Genomic DNA, 24057 nt, shown 5'->3' with positions numbered 1-24057 from the left:
CCTCTTCCCGGCCTGTTGTTGAATATTTTTCGATTAATTATGATATTTGAGAGCAGTTTTTTTTTTGGACTATTGATCAATAGAAGTTTTTGAAGGGTAAAATTGGCAATAAGAAAAGTTCAGCCCAAACTCATCTATCACTTTTATATATTAGTATAGATTCTTCATCTATATAATTTTTTTAATTAAAATTTATTAATGTAACTAAGCTATGTGACATCTTAAATTTAAAAATTATTGTATCCGTATTGTGCCACATATGTATTCGGGGCTTCACAAGTCCCTTTTTGTTTTCTTTCCTCAAATTTGATATCTGCATTCATCTATATACAGTGTCGGCATACAGTATTAATTGTGATCATGTTCTTAAACAACACAACTGATGTTTTGTTAAACTTATGTAAATTCTAACTCACCTGGTATAAATATAAATCTTTTTAGGTCGAACGTTATAATTGAGGTTCGATGAACTCTCAATCCCTCTATTTTATGTGTGTAAGTATTCAATAAATTGTCATTTATCTATTAAGACGGCATCATCACCTCATCTAAGAAAGAAAAAACAAAAAAACTCGTATTACGGACAAATTAAATCAGAAGTTTGACTAAATTAAATGATGTTTTATTTTATTTATATTAAGCCATTTGTAAAACAAACAGACCTTGAAAGTAAAGGAATCTTATTAACTCCTATACTGCACTGCACGCCCTTATTTTCAACGTCAACACAACTGCCATCACTTTCCTATATGAGGCTGATGAGCAAACCCACTATCCACTACCCGACACTAGATATGCTGTACTTGTTGCATGCTAACTAAGTCTACTTTGCAATTTGCAAATTTATTACTACTATATTATCGTCTAACTTGAGTAGTAATCTTTAAGATATGTGAATAGTCAAATAAAAAGAAAAGAATCCAAAGGGATATGTCAATTGTCCTAAGGGCGTTTTACATTTTCTAAAATTTTAGCGATGATCACTCTCCGTGGCTAAGATACATTCAATGAATTGACATCTCTTAACATATATTTTTTCATATGCATCAGTTAAACATTGAACTCTTTGATTCGAAGGTACCTTATATACGTTTTCTATGTTCTTACAGTCGAAGAACCAAATATTAGAAATCCTTTAATATTTGGCGGAAATGATTCGAAGACATTAAGCCAACATTGACACTACTTCCCTGTTAGTATTAAAAAGATTTTATATTTGTTCCTATATGATGAATCATTGATCACAATACACGCCTATAACACAACTTATGGTAGAGCCAAAAAAAAAGATATATATCTACTCATGATACAATATTACAATCCAAAGTAAATTCCCTATATCTTAATCTAATGAATCTGAAGCAAGATTTAGCCATTTAGGGAATTTATTTATTCCTCTTCAAGCAGCTTTTCTTTATTACTACTTTATTTATTCTGCTTTAATTGGCAGAAACCACACATTTTTAACATGAATTTGTTATAAAACTAATGAAAAAGAAGCTACAAATGGATCTACTACAGTCTGCAATTTCAATAGGTCCACTCTCCAGGCAGAATCATGTCATTCTGAACATGTGTTTGATTCTTCCTTGATTGGCGTTTCTGTAGAGAATACATGCCATCCCTATTAGTACTCACTAAAACATCTGCAATTTGCAAACCAAAATTTTCTAGTCAGTAACAGTGATATATCATGTTGTTTCCACTTGGTATTTTTAAATTTTGAAGTGGGAATTGGACAAAGTTTAAAAAGCCAAAATCAGAGAACCTAACATTTCTCTCAAAAAGACTTGTAGTCAAAGTAAACTTGAAAAATGACAATAATGGTAATAGCAATTATATACTAATATTAAAGAATATATGGTTGGTATTGTGACCATAACAGCATTGAAAATAACAGAGAAAAACAATGGTTTATTGCCATTTAAATAGGATAATTGACTGACTGATAAAAGCCCTATTAATATAGTTAAGCACTTTTAATATATAAACATTAAAATTTAGTAAAAAAATAGACCACTTTGTTTAAAACCAACTTTAACTTCTTCTTTTTTTTATTCAGATTTCCTGTTGTAACAGCAGACCACAGTAATAGATATGAGCCGTCCGATTTAATTTAACGGCCCACATTGATTTAACTAAAAAACATAGTTTTTAGTCTAGACCGTTTGATCTAAAATTAGCGGCTTAGATTAAAAATTGTGTTTTACTACATGTAATAATTACGACAGCAGTTCCTGATTCTCTTTTTTGCCCTAACTAAGAAGATTGTTTTATATGGAGAGATTCGACTTTAATCAATTCTTCTCTGCATTCACACAATTAGAATATCAATGGTCGTTTAATATTTTAAATTATAAAATAAAAATCAAGACTTGTATTTTTAGACTGTCCGATCCTAATTGAACAGATTTCGATCGCCTAACATGTGAATGAGAGATTCATAAATGTACGGTAGAGAATCAAATTCTTAGACCGTCTTATCCTAATTGAACATATTTCGATCCCCTAACATGTGAATGAGAGATTCCTTAAATGTAATGTAAAGAATCAAATTCTTAGAAGGTAAGGTACCATGTAGGGGAGGGAAGCCACGAGGTTTGGGTCCAGACGTGGCAGCCATTTGATCAAAGTGGAGTTGCAAAGCTTGTACTACTCTCTCAGGTATAAGAACAGTGGAGCAACCTTTACCTGACCAAATCACATGTAAACATTAAATTTCAATCAAATGTGTACAATAATACTACAAACAGATAATTGTTCGGGAGAATCATCAAAATTGGTCACAAGTGTTACAGAAAGTATCTTTATAATTGATGTACTACTTTTGAAAAAAGAAACAATTGAGGGTATCAAACATGTGCACCACACCAAAGATGGATAAGAGAGGACTATAATGTTCAAAAGTAGTATGAAGAATATTTGATTACAAATAAATATCTTGAATGAATGAAGGGTAATACAGCCACATGTAGGGTCGGTTGCAATAAAGAGTTGAAAAATGAAACTAATCCATTATTAGTAACCAACTACCTCAACTACGAGCTAACAAACATGAAACAACTATAATTAGTTATTCAATGTCAATATCTTAATGAGTGTTTGACTTTGATGTGGCAAAATTGTTGCTAACTTAATTATTTTTGTAAATTTGATTTTAGTTTCAATTGGATTATTTTTGGATGAATTTAATGGAAGAATAAATTTGAGTGTAAATCATTTTTGAGTAAAAACTATAAATCTTATCTTCAACTTAAAATACTTTTCGAGACAAAATCGACTTCTAATTATATCACCAAAACATACCAAAATAAATTTTAAAGTAAATTAACATTTCGATCCTCAAAATTGTAAATCGAACAATTTAGTCCTCACATTCACAAAGAAGCAAATTAGTCTTTAAAATTAACAATCTCATCAATTTTAGTCACTCCATATCAAAATAATATATCTCAAATAAACTTTCATAAAAACTAATGAAAAACTTATATGTCGACTTGAATAACCTATTATTACATTGAAATTTGTGGTGCTAAAATACTAAATTAACTTACATTATCAGATTTAAGGAATTAAACTATTTTGAGAAAATAAATAATAAAATTTTAAAATGGTAAGTTAATCTCAATGTGTTTGAAATCGCATTTAGCTCTTTTTAAGTATAAAGATCATCATACCAAACATAATTCAATTGACCGGGACATGCATGTAATACATATGATCGAAACTCCACTTATTCACGTGAAATTAAAAAAATGTAAAGATCACATGATAATCGGTTAGTTTTACATTACCTGGTCTCTTACTAGTTGACTGAAACCTAGCACTAACTCCACCACGTGGCAAGAAAACACCCGTCCCACATGACGTGCCTTTTGAACCGGTATCTCCCTGAGAAAGCGGCTTATCCGAACCGGCCTGCTGGTTCAAAGAACCGGTCCGTTGCAAACCACCCATCCCATTTCCAACATCAGTCCCTTTACCCTTCTTCTGAAATTGTGGAGATACATGACCATTGCTTTCTCTATAAGCCGTAAGTTTTTGTTGTAATGACAGAATCTGCTCTTGCCTTACTCGTGACAACTATATATTTAACAAGTAAATTCATTAAAGCCATGTAATAATAATTAGAATAAACATAAACAACACTACTATACTATCATGCATATATAAGAAAATGTTTCGTCTGCAAAAGTTCACGTATCTGATCCGAAATTTGAATCAGATAGGTAAACTTTTGCTGATTTAATTTTTTTCTTATATTTACGACTAGATGGAGTATTAATGAAGAAGAGATGGTTGTGTTGTTATACTTGATTAGCTCGAATTTGTTCGTTGAGGAGATATTGATTTGATGAACAAATTCCAACATGATGAGATTTGGAACTGTCATCACTTTCATCGAATTTCATTTTATCAAGCATCTTAAGAACGTCGTAGCAATCAGAATCATGGCTATTTGCAGACTCAGATGGTTCCTTAGGTGATAAAGAACCTTCAGAGCTTCCCTGATTGGAGCACAACGGTGACCATACAGATGATTGAGACCAACAACTAACTGAGTCCAATGGCTTCAACTGAAAGAAAAGAAAGAAAAAAAAGCTTAGATCGCATAAATTAAAGTTTTAATTAAAATGGAACAGTAGCTTATAGAAATAGTTTAGTGTTGAAAAAATCACACTGACACTGTGATCTTGTTACTTCTATTAGAATCATAGTAGCGTGATTATATCAATCTCACTGCGAATTCAAACATACTAGAGATATAAAAAAATAAAAACAAAAAATAGTACCGGTTCCCAATCGTCGGAATCAATGTCAGAAGAATCGAATTTGTGATCTTCTTGTTGAAGCATGGTTAACTCATCAAAGAGATCGTCGTCAATTTTTTGTGGCTGTGTAGAATGAGGTGTTGTTGAATATGTACGGGATCCAAATTGAGGGGAGATTAGTATATGTGGATTTGAATCTGAGCCGTTGAAGTTGTTGGAGTGAGTAAAGTCCGTTGATGGTGGGAGTAACGAATCATAAGGAAGTGATGAGTCACTAGTTTGTAGGTCAACAGCCATATATGATAAAATAGGTAAGGTGGGGAGAAGGTTTAATGAAACATGCGTCTCCCTCAAATAACACTTTAAGTGCCTTGAGGAAGTAATTGTTAGAGATCCAGTTTTATTTATATAGGTGAGACTGAGTTGTTTGTTAGTAAGAAGAACATGGGAAAGGGCAGGTGAAGAAGATTGATGACAAATTAAGAGGGCGTAAAGTTTAAGCCCAAGAAATTTTCTTGCGGGGAAATGAAATATATGAGCCTTGATTTGCGCTAAATATGCAATAAAACTAAGATGTGGTGGTTAAAGGGTGGGCCTAAGTGTCCCCGTGAGCTTAGCTCAGTTGGTAGTGACATCACACTTATATGTGCAGTAGCCTGAGTTCGAATTTGGAACACTCCACTTATTCACTTTTAAGATGAATTTTCTAGGCACTAGACTACTTGACAAAAAAAAAGTGGGCGGGCCTAAGTCACCTGGGATTCTTATTTTCTTTCCCCCACCACACCACCAAAAAAAAACTCAATTTTACTCCTAATTTTATTTCGGAATTTATTTTTCAAAACGAAAAAATTCGAGAAAATAGATTTCGCCATTTTTGTTTTAGTAACAGAACCAGTTAAGTTTCATTCGTGTTTTGAAGAATCAAAATCTCTCTTGGGATCCATAAACCATATTTTTGCTAATTCTCACTTCTCGCATCAATCCAATATCAAAGATACTTAAATTTTGACCCATAAGTATTTGATGGTTTAATGTATTTGAAAATTATTTGTTTTGGTTTAAAGACAAATATGGTTTTATGTTCATCCAATTTTTGTGTTTGGTTAAAGTATTTGGGGTATTACTTTTTGATGGTTTAATGATTGATATTTGGATTGGTATTAAAACATTGGAAAAATAAGTAGTTGTTTGCAAAAGAAAAAAAAAATGTTAGAACAGAAACAAACCTTTCTCTGGTTCCATAGTTTTGAAATCTAGAATCCAAACTAAATGGTTCGGAAATTTCAGATTATGTTCCGAAAATATCAATATATGAATTATGTCGAAAACTAGAATCCGAAATAAATGAAAATAAATAAATATAAATAAGTGACTTATGCCAGCAAAACTATATACTAGTTCCAGGAATTTTTGGTTTATGTTTTTCGAAATATACAGTTCTAGTTGCAAAAATGTAAATTTCGGATACACAAAAAAATCGGTTCAAAATGTCCATTAACTCATATTTCACACGAAATAAGTGTAGACAAGCTTTGCCATAGATTTAAACTTCGAATACACAAAAGAATTACTTTGAGAAGAAGCGAAAGTATAATGGGTATTTGTCTGCAACTATAAATGTGGTTTTCGGAATATAGATTCCGAAAAATAAATTTTAGAGCTGTCAAAATGAATCGAGCTACCGGACCGGCCCACTAGCCCTGTATTTTAAGATACGTCGGACCTAAAAAAACACAGGAAAAAATTGGACCTTTTTGGGCCGGCCTATATTTGTCAGAATTTTTTTTTTCCTACCCCTACATTTATCTCTTTACCCCAACATATTTTAAGATATTCTCATTCTATCCTTATATTAAAGTGTGTTGGTATGTTAAAAGTGTGCTGGTATGTTAAAAATGTGTTGGTATGTTAATTAAAGTATGCTGGTATGTTAAAAGTGTGCTAGTATGTTAATTAAAGTGTTCTGGTATGTTAAAAGTGTGTTGATATGTTAAAAGTGCTGCAAAATTTTACCGGAGAACTTTGTTAAATGTTCCGGTTTGTAAAATGTTAATCCACAACAGAACACTTTCTTTTTCATCTTCAAACACAAAGTGTTGTGTTACCAATTGAGCAACCAACAACAATCATGAGTTTCATTTTGTAGTTGATTATGATTATTTCCTGTTTGGAGTTTTGTAATTTCTTCAAACTCAAATTAATTTTGATGATCTGACTCGAATTCAAATCCAAACCCTAATTTTCCAAATTCAATTTCTTCTCAAATTTTCTTACGAAAATGTCAGGTCGTGGAAAGGGAGGTGCAAAGAGGCACATAAGGTTCTTCGTGACAACATCCAGGGAATCACAAAGTCTCACAAAGCCGGCGATTTGTCGATTGGCGAGAAGAGGTGGTGTGAAGAGAATCAGTCGTTTGATCTATGAAGAAACCAGAGGAGTGTTGAAGATCTTCTTGGAGAAAGACGGTTACCGCCATGGATGTTGTTTATGCTCTTAAGAGACAAGGAAGAAGCCTCTATGAATTCGGATGTTGAAGAAGATTCACTCTTGTTTATTTTCAATTTCTTTAGCTTTGTAATCTGAATATATTTGATTGAACCTTAGAGTGCTTGTAATGATTTTCTAAATTAATATGAATCTTGTAATTCTGTAATGAGATTGAAGCATGTTCAGTTTTACATAGCTTGAAATTGAGAGAAAATGAGAAGAATGTTTTGGTTGTTTTTCGTAGGAGCAATGGTGCAGCTTTGGTTCAATTGCTTACAAGTTACAACAACATCAACAAGAAATAAGGAAAAAAAACAAAAAAATTAAGAGTTCTTGAAAACATGTAAACCGAAAAGATTAAAGGTATTTTTCCGGTAAAGTTTTATTTATGTTTTTTTTTTTTTTTGCAAACCGGAAAACATTTTAAGCAATATCATGTGGGGGTATAACAAACCAGAACACTTTGAAAAGTGTTTCGGTAAATGTTAACAAACCGGAAACCAAGTAGCTAATCGGAAAAGTTAGAAATTAACAAGGAAAAAAAAATTAAAAAATATAATAAAATAAGGGTAAAATGGTCATTTTTTTAAATAGGTAGGGGTAGAGGGTTAATTGTAGGGGTAGAAAATAAAATTTTCTATTTGTCATAGGTTGTATTGGGCTGGCCTGCTAAAAATTAAAAAAATAGTATTCTTTTTTTTTTAGAAAATTGATTTTTGGACCCCCTATAATACTTCCAGGCCCCCGTCTTGACCAGTTTGCCCTTAAAATCATTTCAGTAACTGCAATACGAAATGGTGAAAATCTGCATTGCCTTAATTTGGTTACTTTGGTTCTTGTGTTTCTTTTCTGGCGTTAAGTCTCCACACCCTTCACAAACTCCTAATGCCTTTTTTTCTTCTTCCAAAAGAACTCCCAATTTTTCTTCATCTTCCAATTTCACAACTTCATCAATTCCTCCAATAAACCTTCCTTTCACAAACACAACAGAACCTGAACTTGTTTCATTCCCATAAGCTTCTTCAGTTCCTCCTTTAACCCAGAATTCATGGACACATCATGCTCGCACAAACCAACACAATACAATTCAATATTTGATCGAACTTTGTTACAATCTTCAAATGTCTTTCTATTACAAAACCAAGTATGATGCAACTACAACTCCACGACAATTCATAATAAGATACAACAAAAACAGTACCCTTGAACCTGAAATTATATTTCTGGACATGATTTTCTTTAATTTGATCCATTCTTTCTGAACCTGACATTGATATTCCAAGACATGATTTTTGTTGATTTTTTTTTTTGTTTTAATTTGTGTTGTTCTATATGTTGTTCGTCATCTTGTTGTTCTTCTTCTTCTTGAAAAGGTTTCCCCTGCTCTGTTTTTTCTCCTTATTGTTAGCCGAATCGAAGCTTCGGGAGATAGAAACCGAATCAACGTGTTTTCAGGAGATAAAAACCGAATCGAAGCATTTTCGGAAGATAGAAATCGAATCGAAGCATTTTCGGTAGATATGATAGAAACTAGAAACCAGATCAAACCCAATCTATGGAAGATGAAGATGTTGAGATGGTGTTTTCAGATGAAGATGAATGGTTTTCGAAACACTATACGGGTTGTAGAAAGATGAAGATGACCTTGTTGTTTTGTTTTCAATTCATCAACACAATACAGGTTGTAGAAAGATGAAGATGAAGCGTTGTTGGAAGATGCTATTTTGGTTCCTCCAATACGAAAAACAATTGAATTCGGGTTGTAGAAACCAAACTGGAACATTTTCCTAAATTTAGGGGCAATTTGAGATTTTTGGGGTGTTTAGGAGCAATTGAATTCGGGTTTGGATTAACTCTAGTATGTGGGAGAACTCCGGGTTTCAAGTTTGAGTGATTAAGTCACACATCGACTATGTATGGGAAAAATGTTGGATTTATAAGAGAGGTGGTCTATTAACCCAATGCCTTATAAGGTTTTGGGTGGAGATGCAGCGTCTCCCTCTCTTGTGGTCCTGAAGCACTGACTCATTATTTCTCCCGAACTCCCCCAGATTCCCCAACATTCTCCTCTTTCAACCAAATTTTCTTCACATGCGTGAAACTAGAAATCGAACCCCTAATCACATATTTAAAATGATTAATCCTTACCACTTAAACCAATTCATCGTTAGTTTTACTTTTAAATTTTAATATCAATAGAAAGCTATACCAACTATGAAAATAACATGTCTTAGTCATAGTTTCATAAATATGTTTAGTTAACACATCTAGAATTAAAATAACAAGATAATAATTCAAAGTCAACTCTTTGTGTACACTTGGAGTCCTAAAATAAAAATGTTATTAAAAATATCAACCTAATCTTTTTAACCACTTCAAAACATTATTTTTAAAATTAATTAGATATAAAATCGTAGAGACATTTAGATCACATATCACATTTCAATCATCATAAACCGCTTGAATTATGACCAAAATATGACCAAAACCATCAAAATAATTAAACTTGTAAAAACATATTCAAAATTCAACTAAGACCAATCAAGTGCTACATTTAAACATTACATTAAGATTGCTGAAATTGTTATTGTTAGGCTGAATGTCGTGACTCGGGTTTGAACCCGAGATATCATAATTATTTGTGAGTTTAATTCCAGTAGATTATCACTTCATCTGAAAATACAAAAGGACACGCAATTATTTTATCAAAAAAAAAAGACATGTAATTAAAAATCCACACACACAAAGTAAATACACAAAGTTCGAATGATAACTTCCGACTTATCAATTTTATTTTATTTTTTTTTGTCAAGTAGCCTGGTAGCTAAAAAAATTTCACCCTTAAAATGATAAGTGAGATGAACAGAGTTCAAAATCCGACCACTCCATATATAATGCAATTTTGATATTTTTATATATTGAGCTAAATTTTGTGGATAAATCATTTAAACATTATCTAAAAAAAAGTAAACTTTGAATTTATTATTACTAATAAACATTTTTTTGACTAAATAAACTTGATTTTGGACGAGAAGAATAATTGACGGGTTCCGATCATTGTACCCACTACCCACTAGGCCACTACAAAAGATAAAACAAACAGTTTCCAGAAAAGCTGAAAGCTCATAGGTGAATTGCGAATATAGATCAGTTTATCATCAAAGTTCAGAACTTGTTCTTTTCATCCAAAAAATGGCGAGTGATAGGAAAATTGGGGTAGCTTTAGATTTTTCCAATGGAAGCAAGATCGCTCTCAAATGGGCTATTGATAATCTTCTCCGCCACGGTGATACTCTTTATATTGTTCATGTCAATCATTCCAAAGCCACTGAATCTCGTAATCTTCTATGGGCAACCACTGGTTCTCGTAAGTAATTAGCATCTTCTTAATATAGTTTTCATTTTTATTAATAAAAAGGATCTTATAATTCTGATTAAGTGATTATGTTTATGTTGGTGAAGCTTTGATTCCGATTTCGGAGTTTCGTGAGAAGAACGTGCAGCACCAGTATGAGGTGGAACCTGATGTTGAGGTTTTGGACATACTTGACACAGTTTCTAAACAGAAACAGGTTTGGTTTTTTTTTTTTTTTAATGTTTGAATTTGATTTGATTTGGTTAATGTTATTTTGTTTTTTGGGATCAAGTTAATGTTATTTTTATTTTTTATGATGATGTTTGTTGAGGTTGACTTATTTGCCTTGAATTTAGGTGCCTGTGGTGGGGAAGATATATTGGGGGGATGCAAGAGAGAAAATTGTTGATGCTGTTGGGGATTTGAAGCTTGATGCTTTGGTTTTGGGTAGTAGAGGTTTGGGTGCCATAAAAAGGTAGGTACTACTTTGCTTGGTTTTCCTTTGTGTTATTTTTTCTTTGGTTATTTTTATACTACGACGAATCGTTCGGGAGAATCGAGTTTGATTTTTAGTGGGAACAATTTTTTGCCAGATCTCAGCCGAACTATAGGTTATGAGGGCCCTTCTCTTGAGAACCAGATGGTTAAAACTAAAAAAAAGGAAAAAAGAAGAAAATTCTAAAACATGATCCTTTAACTACCTAATTTTTAGCAAATCAAAGTGTATTTGCATGTAATCGTAGAGATTGTAACTGGGATCCATTTAGGGTATGTTTGCGAGTTTAAGAGGAGAGGACTTTGAAAATGATAAAAAAAAAAAAAAAAAGGAAGGATGAAGTGGAAATAATGGGGAGCTTTGTGAGGGGAGGGTTTATTTTTTATCATAATATACAAAATTGCATTGGAGGCGGATTTTGGAGGGTTTTGATAAATTCTTCAAATTCAATCTTTGTTGTTATAATATGTTCAATATTAATCGTAAACATTCATTTATCATTCGTTGTAAAAGTATTATTAAAGATTTCTCTAATTTTTCCTCCATTCATCTACCCCAAAATCCTATCATTTCCACCCCTCCAACCTCCCAAAAATAGTCTAAAGGGTTTGAGAGGAGAATTTTTTAGGGGATGGGAAGGGAGGAAAAATTTTCTTTTCTAAATTACCCAAACTATAAAATATTCTAAAAATGAATGAAGTGTGATTGAATTGTTATATGATCATATATTCGTTCAATGTTTTTTTAAATCTAAAATATATATTGAATTATAGACCTAGTGTCACAAAAATCGAGGCCTAACTCATCCTTACAAAATCGGCTTGTAAGGTGAGGATTGCCTCCTCTTTATAAACTCTTCTCAAGAGTCCTATCTATCCGATGTGGGACTAAATCCCACTGAGTGTTGGCCGCTAACACCTAGCCCTCCAAAATTCCCCTCCCAAATGGATCCATAAGAAGTTGATCTCCTTTATATATTTTTTCATATGTATTGGTCAGAGATTGAAATTTGAACAAATGAGATCCTTTAGCTATCCTATGTGGGGTGACTTAAAGATAGAAAAAAAAAGTAATTAAAAAACGAAATCTTATATACACCGTATAAATATACGGTGTTGGAAAACTAAAAAGTTATCAAAATAACATTTCTAATAGTTTAAACAACAAAAAACCCATCAATTTAGTACATAAAGTATCACTATCTCTCCAATTTAGTCTTTAAAGTATACAAAAATTATAAGTAATTCTTAAAGTATATGAAAATATGTCAATTTCGTCCTTAACTTCTAAATAGTTGATTGATACTGAATTGACTGATTTTATATATTTAGGGGCCCGTTTGGTGCACAGGATAAGAGACAGGATAGGATAACTGTATCATATCCTGCCGCAATCCAGTGTTTGGTGATACAACAGGATATGATAAGTTAATCCTGAAGCTTATTCTATCCTATCTCTCTAGTTATAATTCTTATCCTGAATTTGAGCTGGGTTACCGGCAGGATAAGATAAGAAAAAAAAAATTACTGATTTATTTTATAAAATATATTTTAAAATACATAAAATAAAATTAATAAAATATAAATAATAAAATAATTAATTTTTAAATATATATGTGATTTTCTCATATGGGTAATTTTGTAATTTATATATTCTAAAAAATCAAAATTTTACTAAAATTACAATATTTTAAAGTAAAATGATTATTAAAAAAATTGACAAATAGGGATATTAATTTAAATTTCATAAAAAATTAAATATAATTATTTTGCAATAGTAGTTTTATTATTTACGTATGAGATATATCATATATTTATTTGGCTTATCTAACATGTATATATTATTGAGTTATTTATTTGATCATGATTCATAAAAAATTAAACTTGATTATTTTCTCATGATTTTTATTTTAAATTATATAAAGTTATTTGATTACTTATTTATATTTTTTATTTATAAAATTTAAAGTATTAAAAAATAATTTTAAAAAAATAACAATTGTTTTACAATAGTAATTTTGTCAATTTAATATGTTATATATCTTATCATATTATTATGAGCAAGTATGTATTAAAAACAAAATATAATAGTTATCATGTTTGTTATCCTGTGTGCACCAAACACAGGATATGATAACTGAGTATAACTGTTATCCTGCTGTTATCCTATCATATCCTTATCCTGTGTTATATCCTATCCTGTTACTATGCTATCCTGCGCACCAAACGGACCCTAGAGACTACTATATTTACATCAACTTAATAGCCAAATTGATGAAAGAGTGATACTTTAGGATTTGATGGTTTTTTCTTTAAACATACGTAAGGTTTATTCTTAGTCCCTCAAGGTTTCTCCCAAAGTAATAAAAAAGAATAATTATTAACAAATTGAACTAATCCATAATGTTAATTTCTTAATGATGTTTATTTCTTGATTGATTTGTAGGGTATTGTTGGGGAGTGTATCTACTTTCGTAACTTCAAATGCAAGTTGCCCTGTAACAATTGTGAAAGAAGATGTCCCTTCTACCATCTGATATGCTACTGCATGAAATTTGGTTCATCTTTTAAAATGGATGTTCCCTTTGTTCTCACATGTACTTATTTATGGTCTACTTGAAACTTGATCATTAAGTATTCTTCAATTTAGTTTTTTCTTTTTCAAGACTCTATTTTTAGCTTTGTATAAGTGCTTAAGCTATAGCCAAAAGTGTGTTTATAATTAAGCTTTGTGTTGGATCTGTTTCAAACTGGGTGTACAACATGATTGAAATGTTTCATATTTGATTCTTCTTACTATGTCTTGTTTGTGTTAATCTTCAGGAGGTTGGCTTTCTTTAACTAGGTTTTCATCCCTAAACTTTTCAATCAATTTAAACAATAATGTAAATGCATATTTCTTAAAGTATGTTCAATGTATTATTCTTAGTCATCTAAAACCAGCTATTAACAGAAGCAATTGTTTCATACCAATTACTATTAGAGATGAGTGAGTTGGGGTCACCACTTTTCTGAAGTATTGTTCGTTTTTTATTTTGCGTCGGCTCTCATAGATTTTGTCTTTAAGTAAAAAGTGAGTTATTGAACTAGAGAATGTGAGTGTTTAAATTACTATTAGTTGATTTCCAAACAATGTGCGATTTTTTGATGTTCTAGAACTTTTTCTTTTAAAGAAACTAGATGGCTGCCCGTGCGTTGCACGGGTTCGGCGGAGCATCATGTGTATATCAATCATGGATGCAACGTGCTAGTGAAATTAGTCATAAGCATACGGAAATCATTCGGGGGGAGTATCATTATATATATCAATCATGGATATTATTAGCAAAGGAAATTATTCATAAACATATGGGAATTAGGTAATTTAATTGTAATATCATTACCAAACAAATCAAAGTTCAATTGGATCATTCGAGTTAGAACCAACCCGGACATTCTTTTTGTTGTCGACTATCTTTCCTTTCATAAGTTTATCAAATTTAGCCTGTCGAGCAACAAAAAATGACTCCCAAACAATAGCTTCCGCAGAATAATGACTCTTCCACTGAATGCACGTCGGAGGTATCGGACAATCATCTTTCAACTTGACATAGATATAATGACCGGGGATAGCTCCAAGACAAATAATTAGTGAAGAAGGATTGATGATGGGATGCCACGCAATGAGAAAAATGTCTCAGATGCTCCTTGTTTCGTCAATTTCACGACAACTTTACCTAAAATAGTGGCTACAATATGCCCCATATCCGAAAACGTTAACCATTTTTCGATTAATGCAACACCGTGCCTCCTAGTCTTTCTCTTTGATGGCCTCGCTTACAATTTCATTAATTCTGAAACGATATGATATAATATTGGTGTATGTGTTATAATATTGTTCGACGTTTACAATTTCAAGTGAAAAATCACATCAAATTTTATAGTGGAGCTTTCAAGACCCATGATATGTATAAAATTACATTTTTGCCTAAGAGCACACTTGATTTAATTTTCTAATGTTTAGATGTGCATTTCAAATAATATAAACTAAGTTGGTCAAATTTTTTCATGAGTAGTACGTTAAGATGATGAAATTTAAAATCATTCATATAATCATTGATAATAGGATCAAGAAGTACATTGCATAATTGTTACATCCCTAGTCACATCAAATTGTCTAGTTGAGCCTTGATAGACTCGTGACATGTATAAAATTTAATAGAAATGTTTATACTTCAACCTCTACTTATAGAAAGGTTACATCTAAAAGAGCAAACAAACTTAAATACCAAATCATAATAAGTACAATACAAAAGTGAACCACCATATTGTTGGATGGCTCAGTCACATCAAATTTTGTAGTTGAGCCTTCAAAGACCCGTGACATGTATAAAATTTAATAGAAATGTTTATACTTCAACCTCTACTTATAGAAATGTTTATAATTTTTTCACGATACTTCGACCTTCGAGTATTAATAGAGAGATTCAAAATTTACGCGCTACTTATAAAGAGGTTTACAATTTTTTATGTAACAATTATCAACCTCTAAGTACGTATAGAGAGGGTTATAATTTTTGTGTATACTTCAACCTCCAAATATTGATAGAGAAATTTATAATTTATACACGCTACTCATAGAGAGGATATAATTTATGTGTGCTACTTATAGAGAGTTTTTTTTTCCGCGCTAGGTCAACATCAAAAAATTGATAGAGAAGTTTATAATGTTTACGCGCCACTTATAAGAAGGTTTATAATTTTTGCGTGATACTTAGACCTCCGAGCATTGATAGAGAGATTCGTAATTTTTACGTGCTACTTATAAAGAACTTTATAATTTTTTTTTTCGCGCCACTCATAAAGAGGTTTATAATCTCTGCGCGCCACTTGTAGAGTTTTTTAAATTTTTGCGCGCCAAGTCAACCTCTAAATATCGATAGAGAGGTATATAATTTGTGTGTGCCACTTATAGAGTTTTTTTAATTTTTGCGCGCCAAGTCAACCTCTAAATATCGATAGCGAGGTTTATAATTTGTGCGCGCCACTTATACAGTTAAAATCTCTAAGTAAAAATTATCAACATCTAAGTACGTATAGAGAGAGTTATAATTTTTGTGTATACTTTAACCTCCAAATATTGATAGAGAGATTCATAATATTTTTACGCGATACTCATAGAGAGGATATAATTTATGTGTGCTACTTATAGAGAGTTTTTTTTAAAATTAATTTTTTCGCGCTAGGTCAACATCAAAATATTGATAGAGAAGTTTATAAATTTTACGCGCCACTTATAAGAAGGTTTAGAATTTTTGCGTGATACTTCGACCTTCAAGCATTGATAGAGAGATTCATAATTCTTAGGCACTAATCATAGAGAGAGTTATAATTTATGTGCGCTACTTAAAGGGTTCAAATCTTATATTTCAAAAGGGTTCAAATCATAGAGCATAATGAAAATAAAATTATTTGATACAAATTGATGTAAAAAAAAGAAAACAAAATTGATATTTTTGTATTTTTTTTATGTTTTTTTGGCATTTTGGGTTTTGAATAAAAATATATAAACAAAATAAACAAATTAAATGACTTAATTTAACTAATTAAATTAAAACGGAAAGGGGGTGCAAACTGGAATAAGAGGGTGCCGGTAGCAGGTAACAACAGAAAGTCCAATCCAACAGGGCCCATCTGCTCCCACAAATAAAAACACAGGGGATTTGATCAGGACCATCTGATCAATCAGACGTTCCTGATTTGATCAAAGGGAGAAAGATTTGGGTCGTTTGATGGAAGACCAGGGGCGATGATGGTGATGTTACGGTGCATGAGCGCGCACTGGATCTCCACTGGTATACCCAACTCTTCATGATAAAATGGAATTTTTTTTCTCTCTCTTCTCTTCTCTCTTGCTCTCTTCTCTCTCTCTCAAGGATGAACTCCAACCGGAGTTCTTCATGTTCTTCATTTTCCGGCGACTGGCCGCCGTGATTCTCAGATTCCGGCAAACCACCGCCACCCTCCGCCGGAACCACCGCCACCCTCCGCCGAACCACCGCGCCGGAATCATAACCACCCAAAAAAATCCCAAAATTTACCTAGAAACCTTATTTTTCGTGATTTAAACACGAATCAACGTTAAAGGTGCAAAAAACAACAATGAACAGTGTTAATAAAAGGTAATTATCTTCCTTTCTCTTTTAATTTTTTGTGCTTTTTAGATCTATCCCTCTTCTGATTCTTTTTCTTTTTTGGATTTCAGGTTAAGGATGTTGGTGGAGGCAGAGGCAAGGTGCACTGTTAAATTAGTTTTTTTTTGTGTAATTTTTCTTCTCTGTGTGTAAAACAAAATCTCTCTTTTGCTCTGATTGGGTCTCAATTTATAGATCAAGTGAATGAATTTGTTTAATGTAAAAAACCTCCAGATTTACAATTTTTATTGTTTTTAATCTGATCAATTTGTGTTGAGAAGAACAAAAAAAAATAGTGATGGTGATGAATGAATGAATCTGTGGTTGTTTTTCTCTGTTCTATTCTCTATGTTTGCTTTCCATATATTGTAACTCAAAATATAGTATAATTTTCAATTTCTGCATCCAATATTACATATATCCAAATTTCATTATAACCAAACATGTATGGCTTAGTCAATTGTTGTGAACGCTGTTAAAGAAAAGAGTGTGATTCGCAGGAGCTGGGGATGTATCACTCGGCGCTGCAAAACCTTCCTTCAAAACAACCCTAATTCGTCGATAGAATGGGTACCAAGGGTGAAGAATCGGACTGCTCATGAAATTGCAATTTGGGCCGAATCAGAACCCAACAAGGAATGGATTGATAACATCCCACCATGTATTCTGCCCTTTATCCAAAAAGATAAAGGCAATATTACTCCTGTTTCAGTTTTTGATTAATAAAGGTTTTTTTTCCCCTTCAAAAAAAAAAAAAAAAAAAAACATGTATGGCTTAGAGAAATTGATGAGTCACATTTTGCTTGAAGTTCATAGAAGATTTAGGTGTAAGTTTTAATTTTTATGTGGAGGTCTATGAGTTAATCAATATTCTTACTTTTTTTGGGATGTATTTGTTGTTACACTTCTATTATAGTCCTTAATGTTGATATACTCTTAATTCTCTACATAGTTGAAGCAAAGTCTAATAATTCTCATGTTAGTTGCTTGTTTTAGGAATTTATAGATATAGAAGAATCTAGGTATGAGTGTCAATAATAATCATAGTCCTTAGAGTTGATATACTCATTCTTGACATAGTAGATGCAAAGTCTAATCATTTCTTTTGAAATTATCATGTTAGTTGCTTGTTTTAGGTATTTAGAAATAGATATAGAAGAATCTATGTATGAGTGTCAATAATAACCATAATTATATTGTTAGTGTTATGTAGGCTAGGAAAGAGGGGAGAAATTGATGTGTGTGATGTGTATGGGTAAGAGTGAGAGTGAGATTAGAATGTGAGTGAGGTGGAAAGATGGAGAGGTGTGAGAGAGATAAGAGAAAGAAAGAGGATGAATAAAGATGAGAGAAAAATTAGAATTCAATGTAAAAAGAAGAGGGAGTGTGTGGGTTGAAGGAGATAAAGTGAAAATGGTGGGTTTGAAGTTTTAGGAGGAGTTGGTTTATATAGGGTTGATGGATTCATCTATGGAAAACACTTGTTCATTGGCATACATGCATGATGCCACTTGTTTTTTCACTTCTATACACATGTCACATAAAGCAAGTAATAGGAAGGAAGGTTGCATGTGATAGTTGACTTTGTGAAGCAAGTAGTGGCAAGATATAATTGGGTAGAAATTGGCAACATATAAGTGGATGAAATTGGCAAAACATGATTGGACATTATGCAAAGTTGTTGATCACCAATTGGCCAATTCAATTAGGGTTTAATTAGGGTTTCCATTTTGCACTAGCAAGTCCACCATCTTTTAGTATAATATGATATGATATGATATGATATGATATGATATGATATGATATGAATATGATGATATGATATGATATGATTGTCATAATGAAATTTTTTTTGACACACAAATGACTATACAAAATATTTCACAAACTTCGGTTCTTTGGATCGGCTATGGAACTAAACTTGCCCTAGTTCTTAGGTGAAAACATGAAATTCTTCTGAGAGATATATGTGCTTATTTTAACTTATTACCGAGGATATGTGAGATTTTTGAACTAATGGAAATATAAAATTCTAGTTTTTTTTAAGCAAACAAAAATATATTAAGAAGGAAGCAACTGGGTTCCAAGCTTATACACGACGCACACTCATAAATAAATGTTGCTTGCAAGCAATAGCTCTTTTAATTATTTTTGAAGGACATAAGCAATAACTATGATATACAAACGCTGGATTTTTTTTAAAAAAAACTACATTGCTATGTTTCTTCCTCCGTTTGCTTCTACCACTGCCATATCACCAGCAATGTCTGACGTATCACGCCGGAAACTAACAACAACCAACATTCACATTATGGCCTTAGACGGAATCGTCAACGTGAATTCACTCTTCACATTAGCACTCTTCCTCGGCATCACATCCACCAACACCGACAGCACTCTAGTCGGCAACAACACCACCTGTGTTGCCGGATCCTCAGTTGCAGAAAGCCTCATATCCTACCATGTCTACTCCTTTAGCTCCTTTCTTTTCTCATCTCTCATCGCTTTGGCCATCAAAAACGTCATCAACATCAGCAAAGGCGGCGTCGATGGAGCCCCTGCTACCAATTACTTGGTGCAGGGTTATTCTGAATTTGCTGTGGAAGTTAATACTGTTGCTTTGAGGTTGGGAACTTTGATTTCGGCTTTTGGATCGGTTTTTGGATGCGGGTTTTTGGTTATGGCTTTGGTTGATTTGGTTCAGATTAAGTTGGGAACTTTGGCTTGTGGGAGTCATTATACTTTGGCTGCTATTGGTCCTTTGCTTATTCTTGTTCCTACTGCGTTGCTTATCTATGTTATTCTTGTCCTCTATGCTTTTACTCGTTAACTTAATATATTGGAAACATGTATATATATAAGTTAAAATAATGTATGATGAATCAAAAGGGATGATGGTATTGATTTATATTGTTAATAATCAAGGAATTGATCATATAAATGAAATATTTAAAAAGAAAAGACCGGATCCAAATTATGTAGGAAGGTGTTGAAATTAAATTTATTGGTAACATTCAAGTTTATTGAATAAATGAGATGTGAAATGTGATTTAGGTCTCTGTGTGTGACTCTCAAGTTACCTCAAAAAAACTCGAACGGTCAAATATTAATTATGAAGGGTGAGGAAACGAAAACAAGAGACTGCAGCTTGATCTATCTCAACAATACATTTTTGTAACGGAAAAATATATTGACAGCTTCAAATAATTTGATCCGAATGGAATTTGAAATGGATACACTACTTCACATTCAAAAAATAAGCATGTCTGTTATAGAAGATCTCTAACAAGATCAATTTGGATTGACCCTGTAGATACAAATATCAAGTAGCTCAATCATTCAACACCTTCATTGTGCAATGTAATATCCATCATAAATACTACCAGGCGAAACATACTGATGATTTCCTTCCATAACAATTTGTACATTGCAGATAAGATAGATGGATGAAACTGAAAAAGAGCATTAAGATCTTTTGCACTGAATAAAGTTCAATCAGTTTCAACACCAAAGCATTACTTTTCATTAAGTGAGGACTCTGATGATAAATAGTAATGTCAATCTTTGATCTACCAACAAGCGCAAGCACAGAAACCAGCAATGCGCTCAAAACTTGAATGACTGCAGACAAAAACAGCTACTAGTTCCACATTTGTTGCACATTCCTGATTCTTCCACAATGCATCATGTCTCCAAGGAGCAACTATCTATACAAAAGAGGATATTAAAAATGTTTAAAAGCATTACTTTCTTGACAATTGACTTTGTGAGTTATTAGGCAGGGGAAGATTAAAATTTAAAAGTATGCAATATTTTTGGGCAACTCTTTTATACATGGAATTGTTGAATTGAAGCCTTTTGTTTCATCCTTAAATTAAAGGTTGCATTTGCTAACATATCTGATAAGAGGAAAACAACAATATCTAAAAACAGAAGTAGGAAAATGTTATGCTCCTGACTCCAATATGACACCCACATAACATATAAGAGGATGACAAGTGGCTGCTGAGCTTAATGACAGTATAATCATTCTACGTTATAATGCCAGAAACAGGTATCACATCTTAAGCCAATAACTTATTATTTGTCATTGGCTTTTTTTCATATGTTCTCCATACCAGCCTAATCGTACCAACTTGACAATATTGCATGTATATCAAATTAATATATTAAAGAACTTGCAAAATTCTAAATTAAGTTCATCAACATTGTACCTTTTACCCAATGTGTCCATGAATGTGAAGAAAAAACAAAAAAGTTTATAAAAAAGCATACTTTTGAATACGGGACAACAGAGGGAGGGAAAGATAGAATGGGTTCAAACCTCAGCGTGCGCCAAATATCTCTTGTGGTGGATCATAAATACTGGAATCAGGAAAGATCTCCTCGAAATCTTGTTTCACTTTATTTCTCAAAAGAGGATGTGGCAGAAGCCCTTTCAACAAAATTCTGAACGGCAACTCTTCTGGTGGATCCGGAGAAGTCTTCATGTCCTCATATATGTTCATCGCATCTGCAGGAGATCCACTACTTAAGAAGCCCCTTATGACTTCAGTATAAGTCTGAGAATCAGGGAACAGATCCTCCTTCTTCATGCTTTCCCACATTTGCAACACGTCATCCATTCTTTTAGCCCTTGCCAACGCAATAATTAAGTCCTTATACAGAAATATATCAGGCTTGTACCAGTCCTGCTTTTGCAACACCTTAAACACCTGAAAATACAATTAAGTCACTCGTATGGTCAGCATTGCAAGCATAGTTATAATAATCACCACTAGTAAAAGTCAAAACCTAATATCAACCTATAATTTCCAGACAAAAGGGTATAATCTAACATAGAATTTTAAGCAAACCATCAAATTAGTCCCTAAAAAATAAATCTTTCTCCCATTTAGTCGCTAAATTATACGAACTTCAAAAACAGTCCTTAAACTACACAAAATCCATCAAGTTAACAATAGGAATTAAAGAGATGGTTTAGCAGATAATTTGACTAATTTCATATAGTTAAGGAAGTAACTTAACCGCTTTCATATAGTTTAAGAAGTATAATTTTCATATATCTTAGGACTAAATAGAAAAAAGAGTGATACTTGATAGGCTAAATTGACAGTTCACTCTAATATTTTCATTAAACAAAAAAAATAGAAACTACAATCAGGGTTTAAAAAAGGTTCGCAGTAGCAATCTGGGCTGACGATGTCAATGCTTTTTATATCTCCACATTCGCGATCATTATCACTATAAACTACATTTGCCCACAATTCTATGCAATATCAATGATCATGATTCACAACTTAACCTCAACTTAAAATCTTGACTATGATTACACTTTCACATTATCTTAAAACAAAACTAACATCAAATTATCATCATCATAACAATTACCAAACAGTTTCTCAGAAGCATTATAACAAACAGGTTACAGGCAACCAACATAAGACTAAAACAGTCCAAAAATTTGAAGAAAGGGAGTGAGAAAATACCATGAGAGCAAGAGAAACTTCCTGTTGACGCTCAAGTTCGGTAAGAACAGCAATCAAATCCATCTTCAATAACCGCAAGACATGACTTTTGATGAACTTGGGAAGCTTTTCTTCATCATCTTTAAACCTTTTCAACCCATTAATCACATACAAAGCTTCTTTGCCAATGAGTTTCTTTCCTCTCCAAAGAGGACCCCTTGGTCTTCCGTCGTGGTATTCTCTAAAACCACCATACACGTATCTCAAAGACAATGCAGATGAAATGTTGTCTCTGATTGGGTTGCTGGTTATAGTTGTATTTGATGTGAAGTGTTTGAGGAAAATTGATGTCATACGACATGTTTCCCATTTTCTGATGAAACAACGAATTGCCATTTCACTTCTGAAAGACAAAAATAGTTGGAGAAGGTTAAGGTTTAAGGTGTGAAATCACTTGCATTGTATACGCCATGAAACCACACTTTCGTAGCATGTGACCAAATTAGGCTATTTTTATTTTTATTTTTTAAAATTATTTAATCCCTTTGTCAAAAAATAAATAATTTAATCCTTTATTTATTATAATTTTTTTCTTTTACAATTAGCCGGAGAAGATATTTTCGGTCGAAACAAATTTGATATTGTAATTGCGTTGACGCACTTACAGTGTAAACTATCCGATTTCAATAGATAGTTGAGATCATTTTAGTGTGTATAAACTAAACCATCTGATGTGAAATTAGTGACCAAAATTAATTAATGTAAAATTGGAGATTTTTCCAACAGTATCAAATCCATATCCGTTTTCAATAGTATTTATTTTTTATTTTATTTTTTTGGATAACAAAGAAGGTCTAAACCCAGTAGTATTCAATTACATAGGTATTCAATATTAATTCGTATTCGTTATAATAATTTTGGCAATTTGTGCACCATGAAAGACTTGTTCCATGTTAACCAAAGCCTCAATATTAATATGTTACATAGGTATTTCAGAAAGTAAAAAGATATTAACAAACTAAAATCAATCGGCAAGAGACTTGCAACGATACCATGTTGCTCATCACTGTTGGTAATAAAACCATAGAAACAACTAAGTAGAAAATGTGATAAAACCGAGACTAGATCCTCTCTAGTGCATTTTTCACCGGAGTGTCCAGTAAACATCCTGGTCATTCAATTGTCTTTTAATTAGGTTAACCACACAAAATAATACATAATTTTTCTCATTTACGTGATCACATTTCTATGTTGTTAAATGAACATATTAAGCACAAGTTAAAAAATTAGACTCCTCTTATAAT

At 32.3% G+C, this 24057-nt stretch overlaps 4 protein-coding genes and 1 long non-coding RNA gene across 6 annotated transcripts; 3 read left to right on the top strand and 2 right to left on the bottom strand.

Moving 5' to 3' along the window:
- Window positions 1–1272: 1272 nt before the first annotated feature.
- On the bottom strand, window positions 1273–5330 carry LOC123918619. The gene is made up of 5 exons (XM_045970693.1): window positions 4794–5330; window positions 4314–4577; window positions 3795–4083; window positions 2575–2691; window positions 1273–1646 (listed from the first exon to the last, which is right to left on the bottom strand). Exons 1-5 carry the CDS (start codon window positions 5067–5069, stop codon window positions 1531–1533), a joined length of 1062 nt encoding a protein of 353 aa, XP_045826649.1. The 5' UTR covers window positions 5070–5330; the 3' UTR covers window positions 1273–1530.
- Window positions 5331–10276: 4946 nt separating this feature from the next.
- LOC123918617 (universal stress protein PHOS32-like) lies at window positions 10277–13911 on the top strand. The gene is made up of 4 exons (XM_045970692.1): window positions 10277–10629; window positions 10725–10834; window positions 10974–11092; window positions 13559–13911. The coding sequence occupies exons 1-4, from the start codon at window positions 10455–10457 to the stop codon at window positions 13647–13649; spliced, it is 495 nt and encodes a 164-aa protein (XP_045826648.1). The 5' UTR covers window positions 10277–10454; the 3' UTR covers window positions 13650–13911.
- A 3077-nt stretch (window positions 13912–16988) lies between these two features.
- LOC123918618 lies at window positions 16989–17703 on the top strand. Its single transcript, XR_006812859.1, has 2 exons — window positions 16989–17273; window positions 17357–17703. It is a non-coding gene; the product is annotated as an uncharacterized LOC123918618 (long non-coding RNA).
- A 1845-nt stretch (window positions 17704–19548) lies between these two features.
- LOC123914726 lies at window positions 19549–20115 on the top strand. The gene has a single exon (XM_045965904.1). It carries the CDS (start codon window positions 19549–19551, stop codon window positions 20113–20115), a length of 567 nt encoding a protein of 188 aa, XP_045821860.1.
- A 379-nt stretch (window positions 20116–20494) lies between these two features.
- On the bottom strand, window positions 20495–23257 carry LOC123918616 (protein THYLAKOID ASSEMBLY 8-like, chloroplastic). Of its 2 annotated transcripts, none has more exons than XM_045970691.1 (3): window positions 22775–23239; window positions 21610–22000; window positions 20495–20988 (listed from the first exon to the last, which is right to left on the bottom strand). In XM_045970691.1, the coding sequence occupies exons 1-2, from the start codon at window positions 23147–23149 to the stop codon at window positions 21611–21613; spliced, it is 765 nt and encodes a 254-aa protein (XP_045826647.1). In that variant the 5' UTR covers window positions 23150–23239; the 3' UTR covers window positions 20495–20988; window position 21610. The 2 variants fall into 2 exon arrangements, with proteins under 2 accessions (XP_045826647.1, XP_045826645.1); XM_045970689.1 differs by having other exon boundaries at window positions 20498–20992; window positions 22775–23257.
- Between the last annotated feature and the right edge of the window lie 800 nt (window positions 23258–24057).

This window comes from Trifolium pratense, linkage group LG3 (assembly GCF_020283565.1).
Source record: "Trifolium pratense cultivar HEN17-A07 linkage group LG3, ARS_RC_1.1, whole genome shotgun sequence".
Taxonomy (NCBI): Eukaryota; Viridiplantae; Streptophyta; class Magnoliopsida; order Fabales; family Fabaceae; genus Trifolium; species Trifolium pratense.
Note: the sequence above shows the minus strand (reverse complement) of the source record. Positions and strands in the feature narration are given on the sequence as shown.